This window comes from Falco naumanni, chromosome 3 (assembly GCF_017639655.2).
Source record: "Falco naumanni isolate bFalNau1 chromosome 3, bFalNau1.pat, whole genome shotgun sequence".
Classification (NCBI taxonomy): Eukaryota; Metazoa; Chordata; class Aves; order Falconiformes; family Falconidae; genus Falco; species Falco naumanni.
In genome coordinates this window covers 117,210,439-117,231,832 of record NC_054056.1, presented here as the reverse complement: position 1 = coordinate 117,231,832, position 21,394 = coordinate 117,210,439, and the positions used below count along the sequence as shown (strand labels likewise).

At 39.1% G+C, this 21,394-nt stretch overlaps 1 protein-coding gene across 5 annotated transcripts in view; it reads right to left on the bottom strand.

Annotated features, from left to right (window-relative positions):
- Nucleotides 1-21,394, bottom strand: part of TRAPPC9 (trafficking protein particle complex subunit 9) — a 508,912-nt gene that overhangs the window by 300,624 nt on the left and 186,894 nt on the right. For all 5 annotated transcript variants that reach the window (XM_040585704.1, XM_040585706.1, XM_040585707.1 and 2 more), the window contains one exon: nt 16,670-16,780. In XM_040585704.1, the coding sequence (XP_040441638.1) occupies nt 16,670-16,780 (111 nt within the window). The remainder of the gene's footprint in view (nt 1-16,669; nt 16,781-21,394) is intronic.

The following is a 21,394-nucleotide window of genomic DNA, read 5'->3' as shown; positions in this document are numbered from 1 at the left end:
TTAAACTTAAAACAGTGGGTTGAACATGCATCTGTATCCTTCACCTTACCAAAAAGTTGAGAATCATCTGCCCCTTCCCTTCCTCAAATGACATGGCTGATTTACCACGTTGCCCTTACATTTTGCACCTTATCATAGCTGTAATCACATTTCTGGCTGTTCAGCAGAACTGAACTATTCCTTCCACACTATCAAAAGTTACAGTGCTTGGCAGCCCCCCATTCTACCTGTAACTTTTCTTCTCTGCTGCTCTACACTCATGAAATGGATACTCTGGGACTGCTCATCAAGTCACTGCTTTGCTGTCTCAGTCCTGAGCCTGAAAAGTGTAACTGAAGTCAATCGAGCAGTTAAATTTGAGAGTTCTTAGCCACTGGGAATGTTGTAGCAGTCATTCTCAAGAACACCTACAGGAAATTAAACAATGATATCATCGGCCTATGAATAACTTTTTAATTCAACCTGCTGTACCAGCAGATGCCAGGTAACTGCATTCATACTAACACAGCACCTGTCCCAGGTGCCAATATAGCACCAGGCTAACTTCTTATTCTGTCATCTTCTGTTTATTACAGACTGACTTTAAATTAGCTTTTCGGGTCTTCAGGATATGGCTTATTTCCTTGTATCTCTGCTGGTAGTAGTAGCCGGTGATAAACAACATGACTAATATTTGCCAATAAAAAATAGTAGAAGCCTGCATGAACCAAAACCATGTTTCAAGAGCATCTATATTATTTCATATCAAAACATTTGAAGGACAAAAGAGGTAACATTTTAGTTACCACTGAAAGTTATGATTTAGATTTTTCTGACCAGACACTAAAGAACAAGACATAGAGTTGAGATGCCAATTAATCTGACTCTGAAAACCATTTTCTCACCCACACCCATTCTGCCAATTCATTCCATTTAGGATCTGTAACTTGAGGAGGAGGGGATGAGTTAAAAATAGCATCAGCAAAAAAAGACAATTAGTAGGAATTGCCACAATAACCTTTGTCAGGATAAATTTAAGGTATAGGGCTCAGAGATAGTTACTATGGCAACCACAGGCACTTGCAAGGTACCATTAATGAGAAATGCAGTGTCTGTCACAAAAGGAAGTAGATGCAGCAGCAGCCTGACAGGCTATTTAAAGACACTGTTTTCTTCCCTGCCCCCTTTTTTCAAAGAACAGCAGGAAAGTAAACTGCTACACAAGTAGCTTTAATATGTGTATTTTTCTAATTTTGTATTCTCTTTTCACTTCTTCAGTCCCTGAACTGTTAAGACCTCAATGTAAGCCTTACTCAAACTGAACAGGTTAGATTTACAGATGTCACCCACGGTTTGTCTACCCTTTGCAAAATAAATCTAGCTCACGACTCGCACAAAAACTCCAAGCAGCAAAAAGTGAAACACTTCACCCAGGTACCCAAAAAGATATAGCCACAGGACTTATGGTAAAAATAATAGTTTTACTGTACTGTGAAACAAGACATGCTAAAACTAAGACAAACGTTTGTAAAAAAAAAATTGTATAAATTCTCTTACTTGCCAATACAATGTGAAGCTGTTATCTTCCCAAAAAATATTTTACCACCTGGAAATTATCTCAGATATGTCTCATACTTTTTCCAAATACACAAACCCAAACCCAAGTATTCAGTCTGAATAGCTTTAAAAAATGGTTTCTCTTTTTTCTACACAAAGTCCGTTCCACTTCCATTTCTAGTGTTTACCAAAAAAAAGCCAATTTCAAAGCACTTTCATTAAAGACAAGCCCACATTAACTCGTTACGGTATACACAAAATGACACAGTTCCCATCAGGACTTAAATAACGTATTTTGCAGGAATGTGAAAAAATAATAAAATGTGTGCTGCTGCAACTCCTTGGTATCCTACCTGGAGTACTGTGTCCAGCTCTGTGTTACGCAGCCAAGAAAGACCTATGGCTCTGTTAAAGCAGGTCCAGAGGAGGCCACAAAGATGATCAGAGGGCTGGAGCACCTCTCCTGTGAAGACAGGCCGAGACAGTTGGGGTTGTTCAGCCTGGAGAAGAGAAGGCTCCAGGGAGCCTTACTGCAGCCTTCCAATATGTAAAGAGAGCTTAAAAGAAAAGACGGGGAGAGACTTTTTGGCAAGGCCTGTAGTGACAAGACAAAGGACAATGGTTTTAAATGGAAAGAGAGTAGATTTAGATTGGATATTAGGAAGAAGTTTATTACAATAAGGCTGGTGAGACACAGGAACAGGTTGCCAAGAGCAGCTGTGAGTGCCCCATCCCAGCCCCTTGAACAGTGTTCAAGGCCAGGCTGGATGGGGCTGGGAGCAACCTGGTCTGGTGGAAGGTGTCCCTGCCCATGGCAGGGGGTTGGAGCTAGATGGTATTTAAGGTCCCTTCCAACCCAAACCCTGCTATGAATCTATGACTTCAAACCACAGATACGGATGGAAAGGTTTGTTCAATACTATGATGATTCTCAAAACCTCGGCCAGATGAAAGTGGTAACTCAGCTATGCTGGAACCACAGGGATTCACCTGGTTTATAAACAGTGTCATTCACTGCTCCTACCCCGATACGGTTCACTAAAACCAAAAAAGTTCATACCATTTGAAGTTTCCTCTTGATCAACTCTCATTTTGTTCACATCAAACTGAACCTTCATGTAGTAGAAGAATCCTACTAGAAGGATCGTCTTTAGAGCTCAGAAATTATTATCAGTTAATTATTACTAAACTCTATTTTGTTACCTTTATCAATCCCAAAGTGGCAGCTTCTCTCCTTTTAAACACTGAAAATTGAATACTAAAATCTTTCTTCAAATAATACATCTCCTAACAACAATGCACTCGAGAACACACTGCAAAACCCAGATCAATGGTAGTTTGTGAATGAAAGAGGTGTCGTGGTTTAACCCCAGCCAGCAATTAAGTACCACACAGCCACTCGCTTACTCCCCCTGGACCTGGTGGGATGAGAAGAAGAGAGAAGAAAAAGGAAAGACTTAAAACCTGTGAGTTAAGAATAGTTTAGGAACTGAAATAAAGTTCTTACTAACAATTATGATAATAATAATAATGATAGTAACGAAAAGGAAGATAAGAAAAAGAGAAAGAAATAAAACCCAAGAGACATAAGTGATGCACAATACAGTTGCTCACCACCCGCTGACCAATGCCCAGCCAGTCCACGAGCAGCAATCAGCCCCTCCTGGCCAATTTCCCCCCTCCCCCCACCCCCCGCCAGTTTATATACTCAGCATGGCACTCTGTGCTGTGGAATATCCCTTTGGCTGGTTTGGGTCAGCTGTCCTGGCTCTGCTCCCTCCTGGCTCCTTGTAAACCTGCTCACTGGCAGAGCATGGGAAACTGAAAAGTCCCTGAGTTAGAGCTAGCACTACTTAGCAACCACTAAACATGAGTGGATCATCAACATTATTCTCATACTAAATCCAAAAACACTGCAGTGTACCAGCCACTAAGAAGAAAATTAACTCTATCCCAGCCAAACTCACGACAATAGGCTCTATGTGGTCTTGGCAACTAAGCAGCCAAGATTTTGCACTGGTATTCGCAGGTACCAGTTGTCCCTGAAGCTGCGAAAGCTCTGCCAACTCATCAGGAGACACACAACTCATTAACACAATTTTGATATAAAAGATAGGGCTGAGAACAAAGATATCCTGATGAAGTAACCCCGGAAGGAAACTTTGCTGGTCAGTACGTATAATGTCCATGTTAGGCTTTCATTTTTCAAAGGGAAAGGTTTTAGCTGACATACATCCACGGCTGGGATTCTGCCACATGTTTCACAACAACTATTAACAGAATGAATATTCTGCCATGTGTTCTGAGGAGCTGACTTCAGTTTGAACTTAAGAAAAAAGACAACAAATAAACACTTCAGGAAAATACAGACAACACAGTAAACTGTTAATAGCAGGATTAATTCAGAGAGAAAAATTTCCCCATGCAAGCAATGACTCAGTAGATTCTTTCCAAAACAAGCTTAGTTTCTAGAGCCTTATACAGCAAAGAGGAAAACTTATTTTAATTCTATTAAAGGCATGTAGCCATGCTAAACCACTGGCTAGACTCTATGATGTTATACCATGTAGTTTCAATACCTACCTGAATTTATCTAGTTTGTAATTTTAAATTTTGTCATGTAATTTATAACACTTTCAGCTGACTGTAAAAATATTAAATAAATAATATTAAAGCAAAGATTGTTTGTTCCTGCTGTCTGCTGCTTTCCCCTCTCAGTTAAAGGACAGGCCTATGACTAGCTGATTGACATCGGCACAATTCATAGGAAAGGAGACTCTGAAAGGAAGAGGAGTATAAGTAACTAGGGAACAGAGAAATATCTTAAGGAGTATTTGAAGAATCTGAAAGAGCACCTCTCATCAGTGAGGAAAATCTCTGTTCCATCCCCAAATACTGTAGTATAAACAGGCTCCAAACCATTTCCAGCTGCTCCCCTTAAAGCTGCACTTCAGCAGTGCAAATCCTGCATTAACTGCTTGTGTGGGAATACTCCAGAAACCTCCAGGTCAGGAAGAGACCAGTGGACAACAGCACAACCTTCACCAACAAGTAAATAACTTAATTTGTGAAGATAAGAATCGATAAATCAGTTTCCATTTAACCACCTTACCAACAGTTATACCAGACAGCAGAATTTTAATCCCATAATTGGAAGGGGGGGGGGGGGGGGGATACAATCAATAATCTCGGGGTATTAAACCTGAAATACTTTTATAATTCATCCTTCCATTTACAAAGTGTGCTTGCTTTTTTTCTCTCCCCCCCCCCCCAAGTGTAACAGCATCTACACTCCTCTCTCATGTTGTTCCCTTTTGAAACTATTTTCTTCCTAGCACTTCCTCTCAAATAGTTTTCAAGTATCACCTTCTCATTTGGTGAGACCGTACCAAAGAAGTTAAAACTTCCCACATCTGCACAAAAAAAAGAGCATACAAGGTAACGTGGGTAAAGCTCTCCCTGGGGAAGATCCAGCCATCAAAAGAGTGGGCTGGAGTGGAGAGACAAAGTGGCCAACAACGAAAGATTACAGACTTACCATCACAGTATTCCCTGCCAAGATTACACACTTCTACGGGGCAAAACCTACATTGTATTCAAATTTAGGAGAAAATTGTTTTGGATTTTTACTTTAGAACCTATAAACCCTTGCATTAGTCCAAAGACGACTTCGGTCTTTTGCCTCTGATCCCAGTTAGCATAGTAGTCAGGAGAAAAAACCAGAATACAAAGACTCCCCTTCAAACCAACTTTTGAAGACATCTTTATAACTGCAAAATGAAAATGTCATAAAAAGCTGGCTTTATATACTTTAGCATTGACTTTTTTCACTGATCTTTCCAGATCACTGTTGGTTCAGCTTTTGTTTCCAGTTAACGAAGGAAGAAGTAAATGGATGTCAAGACTGAAAAATAAATTCAAGCTGCTGAAGCACTAATATTAAATGACTGTTCTATTTGGAGAAAAGACTCATAAAACAGCTATTTTAATTATACTTTTGATCATCTAAAATAAATTAATAGGAATTGGGTATTTTCATTTCTAACTTCAAGAAATCTATGCTGTACCATCACGATCTTTTACAGAACATCAGAGAGCAGGCAGGAAGCCAAATCAGTGCAACATCAGAGTGTAACTTTAATAAATCCTTTGGCCATTAAAGCAGACGTAACTGGCAGCCACTCAAGACAATCTTTTTTCATCCTATTAATGCAGTCACTATGTCACCACAGCTGCAAAACACAGCAAATGCTCCTAAATACAGATAGTGCTGTAAGGCTAAATTAATCTATTTATCTACAGATATCGATCAAACCATGTGTGACCTGGAGCTGTACTACCTACACCCAAATGCTCACTTTTTTACTGGCAGAATGAACAAATATGTCCTGAAATGTGTTAGGTAGCTTTTTCCCCAAAAATAGAGACAATGGTTAATTCAGAAATGGACTAAAACTATTTAGTTATCTTTAGCATTAGAACCTACAACCTCTGAAGGCTCAACATATCCAGATAACCTTCACTCCTTATTTTGCAAGTCTCCAAATAACCATACGAATTTATCAAGAAAATAAATTCCGCGGCAATTTTCATCTGTTAGATGAACGTACAAAGCACCAGGGTTTAGGTGTGAGTGAGCTGGAAAAGTGATGCATTTCATTGGACCTATGAAGGAGGATTGTACGAATACACGCTACTCCCAATAACACACTACTTAAAGCAATATATATGAGTTTGGGGACCAAGAGCCTCAACATAAACTGACGACTGGCAATATGCCACCTGTTAAAGTAGAAAAATAAAGGAAAGCTAAGGAAAGGAACTCATCCTCGGGGGGGGGGGGGGGGGGGGGGGGGGGGAAGACAACAGAATTGGACAAATGTTGCAAAGGCAGAAAGACTGCAAACACAAAGAAAAGTGGCAGACGAACCAATTCATATGGGCACATGCCCATAAGACTGTTGGCTTTGTGAAGAACAAGCAAGTTTATCCATGAGTAGGCAGATTGCCAAATCAAAGAATACTGTAGGTTGGAAGGGACCTCTGGAGGTACCCAGTTCAAACCGCTCACTCAAAGCACTGCTAACCTGGAAGCTGGCCAAAGCCCCACGTTAGCTGCAGAGCCGCATGCAAGTGATACTTATTTTTTGCGGCCCTGCTCCCAGCCAGGCACACAGCATAGCACCGCTCCCTTTCGCCTAGCATGCCTTAGGCAGTGCCACATTCAACCAACACAAAAGAATTATGAAATAACTTCTGCAATAACAATGTTTGCAGCCTACCGTGAATTTACACTGCAAGGCAAGTGTTACAGTACTTCGGGCCATGCCAGCTGTATTAGTAGAGCTATAGATAGGCACCTTCTTACTCCTCTGTGCTCATCTGTATGGCACCACTTTTTACCTCATGGTTCTCTATCACATTCCCAGGTTTCCAAGTTGGACTTTACGAAAAAAAAAAAGACTGCAACAGCCTATCTCAGGTGTCCTGACCACTGAGTAGATTCAGGACAAAACAGAAATTTTGATTGTTTCCATCTCAGAAATACTGACAAACTTTGGTAGAAAAAACATGTTGATTAATACAACTTACCTTTCTCCTTCAAAAATTCCACCAAAGAAAGAATAGACAAGCACTTAATTTCCATGGAATCATTCGTACCTGTGAATATTGGCATTTTTTTATTTAATTCTGATCAGGAGGCTAATGCCCAGTGAAAGACCGATAATGTTTACATTCATTCTCCATTTTTTGCCATCATCATCAATGTTGAAATATGATTTTCTAAAATGACAGCATGAATCTGTTGACTTCAATATGTGTGAATTAAGGGCAAGCACTAATCATTTCAACTACGATTTCCTTCAGGAAGCAGTATTTTTTTTCTGTTTAACTTGTTGCTTCATTGTTATCAAACAAAAGAATCATTTATGAATTTCCTTACTTCTTTTTTATCTTAAACAAATACGAAATCTCATTTAAAAATATCTGCACTTCAGCCAATTTTTTAATAAACCTTTAATTTCTGGAATGCTTCCACAAACGTGCTTAGCACCCAAAAATTTCAATAAATATATCGTTTTTCTAAGTATTTGTATGGGGTTTGCAGGGCAGGGTAGGGTTTTGGTAGCAGGGGAGCTGCAGGGGTGGCTTCTGTGAGTAGGCGTTGCTACAAGCATCCCCCGTGTCCCATAGAACCGACGCAGCCGGCTGCTGGATGGCCCCGCGGGCGGCCCAGGCCGAGCCCCTCAGCGCCGGCGGCAGCGCCTCTGAGAGACCGTATTGAAGAAGCGGGAACAACCCGCACAGCAACGTGCAGCGGGAGAGGAGCGGGATGTGCGGGAGCCGCGGCCCTGCAGCCCCCGGGCAGCGCCGGAGGGGCCGGAGCCGCTCCCGGCCCGGAGCAGAGATTCCCCCCCAGCCCACGGCGCCCCCGGCCCGCGGAGCCCCCGGGGGAGCGGCTCCCCCCCCCGCAGCCCGGGCAGGGCCCCCCCCGGGGCAGGGGGTGCCCGCAGGGGGCCGTGACCCGCGGGCAGCGGCGCCGGGGCGGCTCCGGGCAGGGCCCGTGGCCCCGCGGGGAGGAGCCCGGGCCGGGGCCGGGCTGGGGCAGGGCCTGTGCCCCCGGGGGCGGGGGGGGCTGGGGCCGGCCGGGCCGGGGGGGCTGCGCCCGCGGGGGGGACGCGCTGCGGCAGGGGGGGAAGGGCTGCGGCGGGGGGAAGGGCTCCCGCTGGAGCGGGGCAGGGAGGGCTGTCCCCGCGGGAGGGACCCCGGGCTGGGCAGGGCAGGGGGTGAAGAACAGACCACAACCCCCATTGCTCGACCCCCTGTGCCACTGGTGGGAGCAGGTATAGAATTAGGGAGTGAAGCTGAGGTCAGGAAGAAGCAGTGGGAAGGTGTTTTCAAATTTTGGGGGTTGTTTTCATTATCCTACTCAGATTTGATTGGCAGTAAATTAAACTTCCTTCCCCAAGTCAAGCCTGGTTTGGCCGTGATGGTAACTGGTGAGTGATCTCTCCCTGCCCTTGGCTGGATCCATGAGCCTTTCCTTTACATTTTCTCTCCCCTGTGTGGTTGAGGAGGGCAGTGACAGAGCGGCTTTGTTGGGCACCTGGTGCCCAGGCAGGGTCAACTCATCACAGTATTGAAGAAATGAAGGAAGGAAAAAGTCTGGTTTCTTCTTAAAAAAAAAAAAGCTTTCTTTTTTCTTTTTTTCTTTTTTTTCTTTTTTTTTTTGTAATTGCTACATCTGAATTCTGAAATCAATTATTCTGACTTTTTTTTCAAGAGACAGCTTTCGAACCCTGCACTCCCCACAAAGTGTAATCTACTTACGATTTAAAGGGAAAATGAAAATTTCTATTTTGGATTTTGAGTAATTTATAGATCACCTAATACTAGGATAGCAAACTCGTACTATATCTGTGTGATGTTTTGCGTAAGGCCCAACCTATCCAGCCATGTTTATCCTGTACCCTATTAAATTTAATACATTCTGTCAGAGACAAACTTGGCCTGCACTCAACAAACTTCCCATTTCCCTGGCTGCATACACAAAATGTTATAAACAATGCAAACTGGGTCTCCTGAGGTTAAGTCAATGTTCAAAGAGGTCAGAAAAATTACCGTGCAGGCTAAATCCAGCAAGCTAGTCACCTCTGATTTAGGAAAACAGTCAATTTGCTTAGACCTAATTTTGAAGAAGTGGGAAGAGAAAAAAAATGACAAGTCATATAATACCAAAACAGTTGCCTACCCAGTGTAGCATCCTCCGACTGAGCTGGGGGAGGACAGAGGAAAGCAGAAATATCTAATACAGAGACATCTGAGATAGCCTACCCAAAAGGAAAGTCTCCATGTGAGAATTGGAGAAGGGAGGTTTATCACTGTTCCAAGTACCTGTAGTTTTGACAGAAACAGAAACACTAAATTCAAATGCAAATCATAGGAAAGAGATCCCCTTGTACATTGCCTATAGAAACACACCGTAACTATATATTCAGAACAAAAGGATGATATTGCACTGGGGACGGAACAGAGGGAGGAACAGGCGTCAATTCACATTATTTGTTGCTGTAAAACTTACAAAGGCATTTGGTTTTCCATCATCAATTACAGGGACAGAACACTGAAAAAGTCTTCCTGTTGGGAAGCGCAGCAATTGCAGGCAGATCCTTAGCAATTCCAGGGAGGACACCTTAGAAGCAGCCAGGTTCTTTTGTCTCCATTTCTCTGGGAGGGAGACTGCTAAACAACCTGATGATGTCTGAGGCTTGGAAATCTCTTTATTATTAGCCATATACATAGACAGCTTAAAGCTCATTTCTTCTTGGTGTCCTCACCTCCCTTAACCTTTAAAAGCCAGCCCTTCTCTGCCCTCGACTTCATAGGATACATTAACAATCCCTTTTAATTTTACTGTGTTTATCAAACCAAGGTCAATGTCTACACTATTTTCATCAGTTATCTGCAGCTTCTACTGTTTGATCTCCTCTTTCTTGTATATGTGTGACAAGAACCGAATGTCATAATTCTCACTTATTATTCCCTATTTCTATTTGCCTGTCCGGTTCTCAGATCACGTTTGAGTTTTTTTCAGTACAGTTACACTGAGGACTCACACCCAGCCTGCGCTCACCCATCATTCCTCTGCACCTCACCAGAGAACCAGAATCACAGAAGACCCAAGGTTGCAAGACCTTAACCTCGAAAAAGCAGCTGGACTAACTTATCATGGGAAGCACGCCCCTTTCAGCAAAGGAGTTCCTTGTGCTCTAGTTATAAAGCAGTCCATAACTGAAAATCCTCTTTATTGTAACTTCTATTGCTCTTTTTTTAATTATTCTTCTATGGATTATTTTTCCAACCTATAATTTTTGCAGATTCTTCCTGTAACATCTTCAATTTTTGAAAAGTGCTTTGAGATAAATATGAACGTTAGAACTGGATCATACTAAGCAACTGACCAGTGCTAGATATAGCACTCTTCCCTACCGAAATAAACAGTACCTTTCTAATTTCTTTGTTGAAAATAACTACTTAATCACTCAAAATTATATAGTATATTTGAAGTATATTTAAAGATTTATTTGGCTATTAATAAAAAAGGCAAGTCTTAAAGAAATTAGATGTGTATTTAACATATGCCAAATAAAAGATAAAATTAAAATATTTTTTTTCCTTTTCTCCCCCCCCCCCCCCCCCCCCCCCCCCCTTCCTGATCACAGCAGGTGATTTGCAGGTTTTAGTGATTACAACATTTGCTGTTTCTGAATTGGACTTGAAGGTATCAGAAACTTCCAATTTGCCATGGATTTAACATGAAGACCCAGGGAAACTGCTGTGAAATCTTGTTGTCTTTTCACGACAGCATGCAAAGTCTTAGTCACAGCATCTTTGTCTTTAAAACATAAACTGTAACAGCAATATAAGGAAAGAAATCATTAATCTGTCATACAGACAACATGCCCTGTCATAAACAAACACACAAATTAAACACTGACTTGACAACTATGAGAAATAACAGTCATGATTTACTTACACATGGACAATAAATTTATTAAAGGAACTTATGCTTTACAAGGGGACAGAATTTTTAATCTCGTGCCCTTTGGAAGAGGATTTATTTTAAAATGTTTTCAATATGAATGTGCATTGTTAACTAATACTGCAGAAACTGTAATAAACCATATCACAGACTTCACAGATCAATAAATCAACACAATTGAATAAAATAATTAAGCAGCAGTCAACGGACCTAATTAGTAGTATGCACACAAAGGACTTTTTAAAAAAATCTTTACTTTCCATGGATGAAAAAAAACCGCCACACTGTGAAGAGAGGTATAAAAATAAAAATAAGTTGTTTCTTTAATTATTCTTGACTCATTAGAATTTAACAAAGCAAGTATTTAAAAACAGGAGAAATCAATACACACAAAAGTTCACTTATCAAAACTGAGAAAAATAACTATACTTCTGCTGACTTAAAACAAAACAACCAACCAACCAACAAAACTTCCTATAGTGGATATGTATAAGCCAACTCATTTAACCCTATAACCCTACTAATAGGCAGGAACTGCTGACCTACCAAGAAGCTTGGGAGGTGTTAACTTCTGAGTGCTGACTTTGTTACTGTAGTATTTCTTTAGCCTATATTTTCTTATGCAACTCCCAATTAAAGAAAAAAAAAAAAGGGTGGGTGGGGGTGGGTGGGGGGAAATTCCTTCATGCTCTTTCACATCAGCACTCACTCCCATGGGTCACCAGTACTTGTCAGAACAATTTTGCACAAAAGCCTCTGCCATTTGAATTACCAATAAAGGTATTTCCTCATTTATGATGGCTTGTACCAGTGATACACCTATCCCTGAGCACCAGGGGTACTTAATATTCTCAAGTAAACACTGTTCACAAAACATTTTAGATTTCCTTCCAGCATCTAGTAGAGAAGATATCCCCTCTGGTGGGGCAGATGCCTGAATGATGAAGAGACTCTTCACAGCTCCTCCATGACTGACAGCGTTTGACCCTTCTTCTTCTCAGCCTGCTCTTACCCAGGTCCTGTTTGCTCTTCATTTCTTAACTCCTCACTCCAGTCCTATTCCTGGGCAGTCCCAAGTCCCTATAGTCCTCACACCAAGGCCAAAAGAGTCTGAAAGCTCTAACATCTAAAAGTGTTACATCTACAGCCACCGACTGTGGAGTCATATATACTTAGAAGACTTTAACAACTCACTTGTGTTGTACCACAAGGATAGATGAGAGGATTGATCTACTCAGACCGTCACCATGATAAATCTGCCACTGACAATGATGTTTGCTGTTCCCGAATGCCAGACACACTGTGCACGGAATAGAAATGTAAAGGCAATGCTGGGTATGTTGTACAAAATCAGATATCCTGGGGCACATAATGAGATAACATCTATTACCATAAATTATGAAGTGATTTACGCATAAATGAGGGCTGCCATGAAATTTAATTTTAATGGTTTGATAATCAAGTAACAAACACAATAATTATCATACCTAAGTTTTTCAATAAATTAAAATCACTGCTAGTGGCAACACTTTTTTTTGTTAACATACATAATACAATTCCCCTCCAAGGGCTGTCTGCTGTATTCTTCCATTTCAGAACAACTTGTTGAATGGCACATCACTCTGATAAACAAGTTCAGTTTTACTGCTGATTACATTCAAAACATTTCTACATTCATAGCAAAGCCCCTTCAACAGTGTGCAGTTGCCTACTTCAAGAAAAACAGCTTTGCAGACAGGAGGCTCTGCTAGTCTAGAAAAATATCTGAAGGCTGATTTTTCCCATAGCACATATCAGAGAACTTTTTCCCCTATCACCACATGAAGTATATTCAACCACACATATTAAACAAAACATACTGACACCACAGTGTGGTATATCAAACATTTTTTTATGAACTGAAGACACTGTCAGCATCTCAGCATCACTGACTGCAGCCAGAACTTCAGCAGAGTAACCTGACAACTTTTTGTCAGGACACAAGTTGTCCAATCTATTTCCCTGTCTATATTACAGCACAAACTCTTGCAGATGTAAAGCAGCAAAAAAATAATTTGATTTTCAATCTAGCCTTGCAATAAACCCTAAATTTCTTTTCAAGAGTTCAACAAAGGACCCTCCAAAACCCTTGCTCCTCTCTTTGCTTCAACAGACAACCTGACAGGTGCGGGAGGGCAGATGTCCTTTCTTTCTCCTCTCCTCCAAATGAATCTTAGTTCTCTCACCTCCCCACCACAACCTTCCAAGGAAAAAAAAGACCTTGAAGTAGAACATACCACTAATTGTCCCACAATGGGACACAAAGCAACATTTCAAGTCATATTGAAACCAAAGAGGGGAGTATGAAGACATCATGGGATATTAGTTAGTAGGGAAAAAAAAAAATAAAAGGCTGAGAGTTTCCATTTCTGTGTCTGCAGAACACGTTACAATAACAGACAGAAAAACGAGTGAACAAAATAATCACTGAGCCCAAATTATCATTTCTTACTATAAAATGACAGGGAGCAAAGCATGTGTCCTAAGATAGAGGGAAAACAGTGTTGCTTCTCAGAAACATTGCTTATATGCATAACCAAGAACAGTTACCATGCACATACTAAATATATTCCCAATCAATGGCTTAAAAATTACAGTAAATTGTAGGCTGAAGGTTTTCTGAAAGCTAAAATGATAATCTTCGCTAGTCAGCAGAACAATCTGACTGTACAAAAAGGCATATATTTTCCAGATAGTATTTTAATGGCCTGAAGGATGTCACTTTTCCTTAATAGTATAATACCATTTTTTCATACTGTATGCAGTGTTACTGTAACAGCTATTATTTCCCTATCTCCAAGTTAATTGAAGCAAACTTCACGTCAGACCTTAAAGTAAAAAGGGCGTGTAGTATTCTATGCATCTGATCCATTTTACATAAATGCAATTAAGCAGGAGAAGAATGCACCAAATAATATGGATACTGTAAGATGGATACCAGGGACCTCTCTGCCTGGACCCAGCAAGATTTGGCAGTGCCAGTACTGATCTGTTGATGATCCCAGACTTTTGGGGGCATTTCTGCTTCCATCTCCTCCACCATCCCCATTACAAATGAAGTATGTTACAGAGAGTGCTTTAACAAGTATAGCATCCAGAGACTTCTATCACCGTTCTTCATTTTATATAAAAGCAATGGCAGAAGTGCCTGCAAATTCCCTCTCCCCAGGCACGGGAGGGCAAAACTTATATTCTACAGCAACGGCTCCGTAATATAGAAAAGAGAAGCAACACATCAAGAAACTTCCAAGTTATTTTACTTTCTAAACATCAGAAGTGGGAAGCAAAGAGGCAGGAGTAAGCAGGATGCAGCACTATCCTTTTTTACAGGTCTGTAGGCAGAGAATATGAAAATACTTATAGTCTCCAGCAATAAGAGCAAGAATGAAGAAAACAATTTCCTGCTATCTACACTGTCAGGACAGGAGATTTCAAAATTATGGTGATGAATGGAGGGAGAGTAAATTACAAAAGGAAGTGAGAGTGACCAAAGCTTGCAAAGAAAGTTATAATTTAAATAAAAGTGGAATGAGGAAAACAGTACGAATGAGGACAGAATCAAGAAGGTACAGGGCAGAGAAAAAGAAACTAAACTTGACTAAAGAGATTCTCTTTAAATATTAATCAGATAGTAACAAAAATCTATGTCCAAAAAAAAAAAAAAAAGATAAAAGGAGAATCTAAGAGTAAGCCTTGTTGAAAGCATTGTATTATTTGGAGTGAAAACACTTGGTTCAAATGCAAACTCCTGAGAATGACTATGTTAAAAAAGAAGGATCTATAACCAGTGCTCAAAAAAGGAGAAGATACCTGATATTTTTTTTTAATAAGATTAACAAAAGCCCTTTGCTAGGAGGAGGGAGCTAATTTTAAGGCCCAATGTATGTTCCACCTAAGCTTCGCTAGCTGATCTATCAGAATAAAAATTAAAACTCGAAAGTAACATAGGAGCTATATACACTTTGTTACAATTAAAAGCATTTATCATTCAAGAAATAAATAACAAATGAGTTTAGAACTGATAGAAGACTCAGTGCAATTTCTAACCAAGGGTAAAACAATAACATACTTTGCAGGAAGAAAAAAAAAATCACCACCCTTAAAAGGTTTAAACACTTGCAACAAATACACAATCTGCCTTGATAAGCAACTGTTTCAAAAGAATTATTGAAAGAATTTCTATCCATTACAATATAATGATTTAAGGATATTTAAACTTCAATTATTAAATCCACAGGAAAATAAAAGTAATTTAATCAAGGTATGCAAATTTTATAACCTTATTTGTAGCATTATTTCTATCAGTTACATATCGTCCCAAAAATTGGAAGTGACAAATTTCAAGGGGTTTACCAGCTACAAAAAGGACAGGAAATAGCAAGAGGCAGAAAAGCAAAATAATACAGATAAGAACATGAACATTTCATGAGTATTTACACTGCTTAAAAAAAAAAAAAAAAAACACCAACAAACCCAAAGGGGAAAAAAAAAATAAAAAAGCCAATTCTTTCTAAATAAAAGGAACAAGCACTGAATGTTACTGATTTTTTTTTGTCCCTTCCTCGATAAAGTAAAATTGGGAAAATTCAGCCTTGGTTTGAGCCAATGTATTTTCTCGTGGCTGTGCTTTCAGAGTCACCAAGGCAAGAAGTATTCCAAATTTACTGCTATAGTTACCTATTCTATACTTCTTCTTAACAACTGCATTCCCTGCAATTGATGTGGTCTTACTTTGAACTAATATTCAGACTGAGATTTGAAGACATGAAAGTATTCCTCTTTAAATAAGTTTATCAATTGCATGATTTAAAACTGCAGCACAACTCTCCCAAAGAGACTGTGCAGATAGCATGACCAAACAGAAACATTTCGTTTTCCAGAGTTTCATCTTTTTAAGATGAAAGTGGTGTCATCTAGCGGTAATGATCATCTGAAGGAGACAAATGAAGCCACTCAGGGTACCCCCCGCAGTAGGAATCCTAGGTAGATATTTATTTTAAATAATGGTTATAGTTAGCTACAAAACGACCTTTTTATCACCATAGTAGGGTTCTAAGAACCAATACATGTAACAGCCTATTTAATCCAAAATTTTTTTCCATAAAAATATTGTGATTGCTTTTTTTTTCAATTCTGTTTTTCTTTCCTGCAGTTTTCTTCCTACCAAAACTGATGAAATGAGTGGGGCACTACAAAGAAAAGATTGAAACTGGGAAAGGATAACAAAGTAGTGAGATTAGGTTTTAACATCAGCACTACATTCAGAGTACATAAAAATATTAGAATATTCTACAAAAACAAGTGAGCTGTACACATCAGAACCAAATATTTTGTATTTTGTTATTTTCAGTACTACTAGATTCATAGCCAAAATAAATTAAGTTGACATATTGCTAAAACTCAGTGACGTACCTTGAAGGAAGTAAAGCTCTTACATTCCTGACATGCACACAATGTTTAAAAAGAAAAATAGGCCCCAAATATCATCAGTTGTTTAAAAATAAATAATAGGGTTAAAGGCAGGGCCCTTTTAATAATGAAAGTACTTACCGTTGACATTCCCCAGCATGAAGAATTAAATCTTCGTTATTCCAAGCACTGATGGTCAACTCATGTTCTGTAGAATTGAAGACATCAAGAAGGAGATGGCATTGCCGGGTGCTGTTCAGATGGGAGGGAGGAGAAGAATAGCACAATTTCAATAATTCAGTGTATTTATCATATTGCATAATAATTTACAACTAAACTCAAATGCCAGCCATTACAAAGGCAATTAAACTCAAGAAGTGCCAAGAGTTTTAAGAACTAGTCTTCTACTTTGGAAACAGGTTCTCTGGTCCATAATACAACTCTTCTGAAAATCAAGAGATACCATTTTTCAGAGCATACACAGGAGCAGCTGTGTTGCTACCTTGCAAGCTCTCAAGACAGGAACACTCACAGGACAAGCACGGAAAGTTAAGGTTCAGGTCACAAGAGGGATAACAATGTCACATGCAATCAGGCAGTAAATGATAGGCAAGCACTGCTTGGGGACAGCAGCATGTCTCTTAGCAAAAGTAAAGAGCAGAAGTGGGGGTGGAGGCTTTTTTTATGTATATTTTGAGGGTTTTCACTCTGCCTGGGTAAAACCCCAATGAATACTGAATAGAGAGAAGAATGCATGAAGGTAGCTGAGTGCCTGAAGCAAACATGTCAAAACTCAAGAATTTAGAACCAATTAGGAGTTATGCTTCTTATTAGAAACTCCCTTTGTTAACAGCTGACAAGAAAGAAATAACTGGAAGGGCAGTATTCAAGAAAGTACCTATCCAGTTACCTGTAAGGCTAAAAAAAGAAAGGGGAAAAAAAGCCTGGCTTCTGTCTCATCACTGGGAGAGTGGGACAAGACCTGTAAAGACACAGCAAACTTCTGCCTCTCCAGCAGATATGAAGTTATCATCTGCAAGAGAGACTTCCAGTGTAGACTAGTTTACAAAATTCAACATGGAAGGAATTTCTTATTTATCCCACAGCAAACCCAAACAATTCTCTGAAATAAAACTGAAGCCTTGTGCAATATCTTTTGGCAGCAGAACCAAGGTTTTGTAAATAAAACAATTCATGCCATAAATATAAAAAACTCTTCAGGACTAAATACCATCACTAATACTAAAAATTCACATATATGAACTCCTGCACTATGCAGTGAAAATTATTCACCTTCATGACATTTAGTTCATCCTCGTCAAACACTACACAAAACAGACTTGTAGGGGAAATAATTCTTTACTTGTCCATTCAAAGTTAATTCTCCAGGGAAATCTTCAATAAATAAATAAATAGATAAACCAACCCAAAGTTACAGACTTATTACAGTACTTTGAAAACTTTGAGGAATAAGTTACAGGTATTGGTTAAATAAAAAATGAGACTAGAAAAAGACAGCCTTAGATGCTCAGAGTAAATACAGGACAGTATCAAGGAGACTATTAGAGCAATGAAAACCAAACACAATTAAAGATTACAAAAATATTTGAATTAAAACAGTGAGCTTCAAATACTGGAAGCTTGTATCCAAGTAAACAAACCAAGAAAAAGCATTAGCTCTGGAAAATTAGAGGTAACGCCATAATAAAGTTAGAAAGGAAAAAAGAAACCCTCAAGCTGTTAAAAAGCAATTTGCTAAAGATCTCAAAACTAGCATGATTTTTTTTTAACATACTATAATCAGTAGGACTGTGTAGAACTGATGATGCTGAGTTATGATCTGGGTGAAAGTGGAATTTCCAGGAAAATAATTAGCAAGAAAGCCACATTAAGTATTTGTATCAATTTTCACCATCCTTTGTGGGATAGGAATTAAAGAACCTATCTCAAAGTGTCAGTAAATGAGATTTGAGAGGCAAATCATACACAAGTGTGATAAAGGAACTCCAATGTGATTCTGCTGAACTACTACACAGAAATCCAGTCAGCAATCTGTTGCTTAAACTAAGCTCCCTACCAGAGAATATCAAAACATCATATTGTTTTAAGGATTTTATGGCAATTGAGTAATTCTTAGACCATTAACCCTGGCCTCCATACTACGTAAATTAATTTTGGGGGGTGGGGAGAAAGTATGTAAGCTTTTAAAAAACTTGAATTGTTCAAAATCATAAATGGATCTAAAGATGATTAAATTAGATACCATAATGGTCTGCTGAAATTTTTGACTGAGAAATACCAGTCATAAGCCAACAGATTCCTGGAACTGGGAAACATTATCCCACATTTACACAATTTATTCTTCCTATTCCAAACAATCCACCATCATTAGTTTACACTAAATACTTAGTGGGCTGGGGAGGGAGGTATGGGGTGAGTTACTGAGGGAAAAAAATGCACTTTGAGTGGATTTTGAGTTCTCTAGGACTAGTTAAGTAGATGTTACTGTTCATCCCAGAGAAGGCAAAGAACTTCATCTTCAACATTTCCACAACCTGCAGGGTCATCAGTGGCTTCCCAGCTTTTTAGAGGTTTTGGGTCTTGTTGTTATTAGCTTATTTTTAAAATTTGGGTCAAACAGATCTAAAATAAGTCAGTTTGTGTTTGCGTGTTTTGGTTTGGTGGTTTTTCCTCCAGAACATCTATTGAGATAGCATGGTATCATCACACACTAACACACAAAAAAATTAAACCGTCATCTCATTTTATTCCATATACTTATGGACTTACAAGCACTTAAGAAAACAACATGAATTAGTACAGAGCTTCCCATTTCTGCAAAACCCAAATAATCTACTCTATGGATTATCCTGGAAGATACAGGAGAAAAATACACCATCACACCACAGAAATCTCAACTTCCATATAACCACGTTCTGTCTCCTCATCATACAACCCCCCTTCCCCAAACGTTCTCACCCATCCACCAAGCACAGTGGGCAGCGCAATGTTTTTGGCTGGCACAGGGAACCAAGCAGGTAACTGCTGATGCCCTGCTTCTGCCTTTCCTCACTGGGACTTAAATTAGGATATCTCTTCTCTGTCCAGTTACCAATCTGCAGGAATATATTTCACTTTTCCCTCAAGCTGTCTGAAATTAGTTTAAATGGACCTAAGGGAGAGGGGTAAACAGCTTAAAGTGATCATATAAATTTCATCTCCCTAGGAAATATAAGATTAGCCAGAAAAATACAGCAGACACCACAAACGCAGCATCTGTCTTTTCTGAATGGAATGATACAGAAATGATTGCATTATGTTAAAAGTCAAAATTAAATGTAGGGAAATTAAACCTGTACAGGACTGTAAAAAGACACCAGGATAAAGAACAAAAGTTCTTTAAAACTCTTGTTTTCAGCTGTCATTTCGACCGCTAACAGAAAAGAAATAAGCTTGGGCCAAACAGTTTCAGAGCCTAAGTCAAATAATACTGAAAATCACACATGTGCCAACATCTGCCATGTCAATGATCTTTCTTATTTGTCCATGATGTTTCCTTTAGAAGAATATACCATAAATTTCACATTCAAGATTCTCTTTTTTAAGTAACACAACAGTCTGTACATCGGAAGGTTGTACAGGTGAAAACTAGAATTACAAGGAAACATTTTCAGTTGATTGATTTATAATCTGAAGGTCTCGGAGGAACATGCAAATTTAAGTCAGTACTCATTTCAAATAATAAAAAGTAAGAATTATTTTTAATTGAAAATTGAATTCAACAGTGTCTTGAAGATTTATTGTATAAATTAGTTTCTGTTATCCTCTATTGCAGAATTCAGGATATAACACAAACAAAAGTTAGTGGCATGATGAATCATGCTGTATTTTTGAAATCTTGCAATGTTAGTTATGATTCCCAAAATAGTCACAAAACTAGGGCCATGGGACCTTAAGGCAAGAGACAATTACACTGTGATCTAGACATTTCTTCCAGGGGTATCCTGATTACTATTCCAATCCTCTCTGAAATGACAGCAGAGGATAATCTTCAGTAACATTTAACACAGTATTAAAAACCAGATGCAGCTGCCATGCTGTAATGACAGCTCACTTCAGTGAATAATCATATTGCCGTTCTTTTTCTAGCTTAGTTTTAAAGTCAGTTTAAACAAGAAATACTCAGGAGGGGCTGGCAAGTTATCTACATCCTGACTCAGCTCAGTTTTCCCATCAACTGAAATCATGGCGTGTTTTCAAATCCTCGCTTTTGTATGTTTCTTTTCTATTTTCTTTTAACCGACATCCCTACTCAAAACAAGGCATCAGAAAGCAGCGAGAAGTATTGGGAATGACAACAGGCAATGGCGTGCCAGATGATAACCCTCTTCTCCCAAATCCACTGACAAACACAAAGAGCAGAGTAGCAAAAGAATGTTCTAGAGCATCTTTGTTGATGCTATTCTGTTTTCAATACGGTTTCTTTAATTCAATTTTGATTTTTATTAAAATCTCTAAAAATGAAGCTTTCAAGAAAAACTTTAGATGATTAAATCAGATTATTCACTTTACTGTTTAAAGGTCTTTTCACTTATTCCAAGAACTGTCCTTATCTGACTTCTCCAGTCGTAAACCTTTTCAATTATGCTAAATATTCCCATCACATCTATAAATATTTGCAGATTTATGTTCTCGCGTCTTTGTATGCCAAACTGTACATATTTAACATTTTGATCTCAAAAATCAACTCTCTCAATCTGTAAGCTACTTTTTGTTGCTCTTCTGTGAACCCACTGCAACATTATACCATTAGCAGAGTTTAAGGTTAGCAAGACGAATTAACTATTGGGTGTAACCTCCCACGTC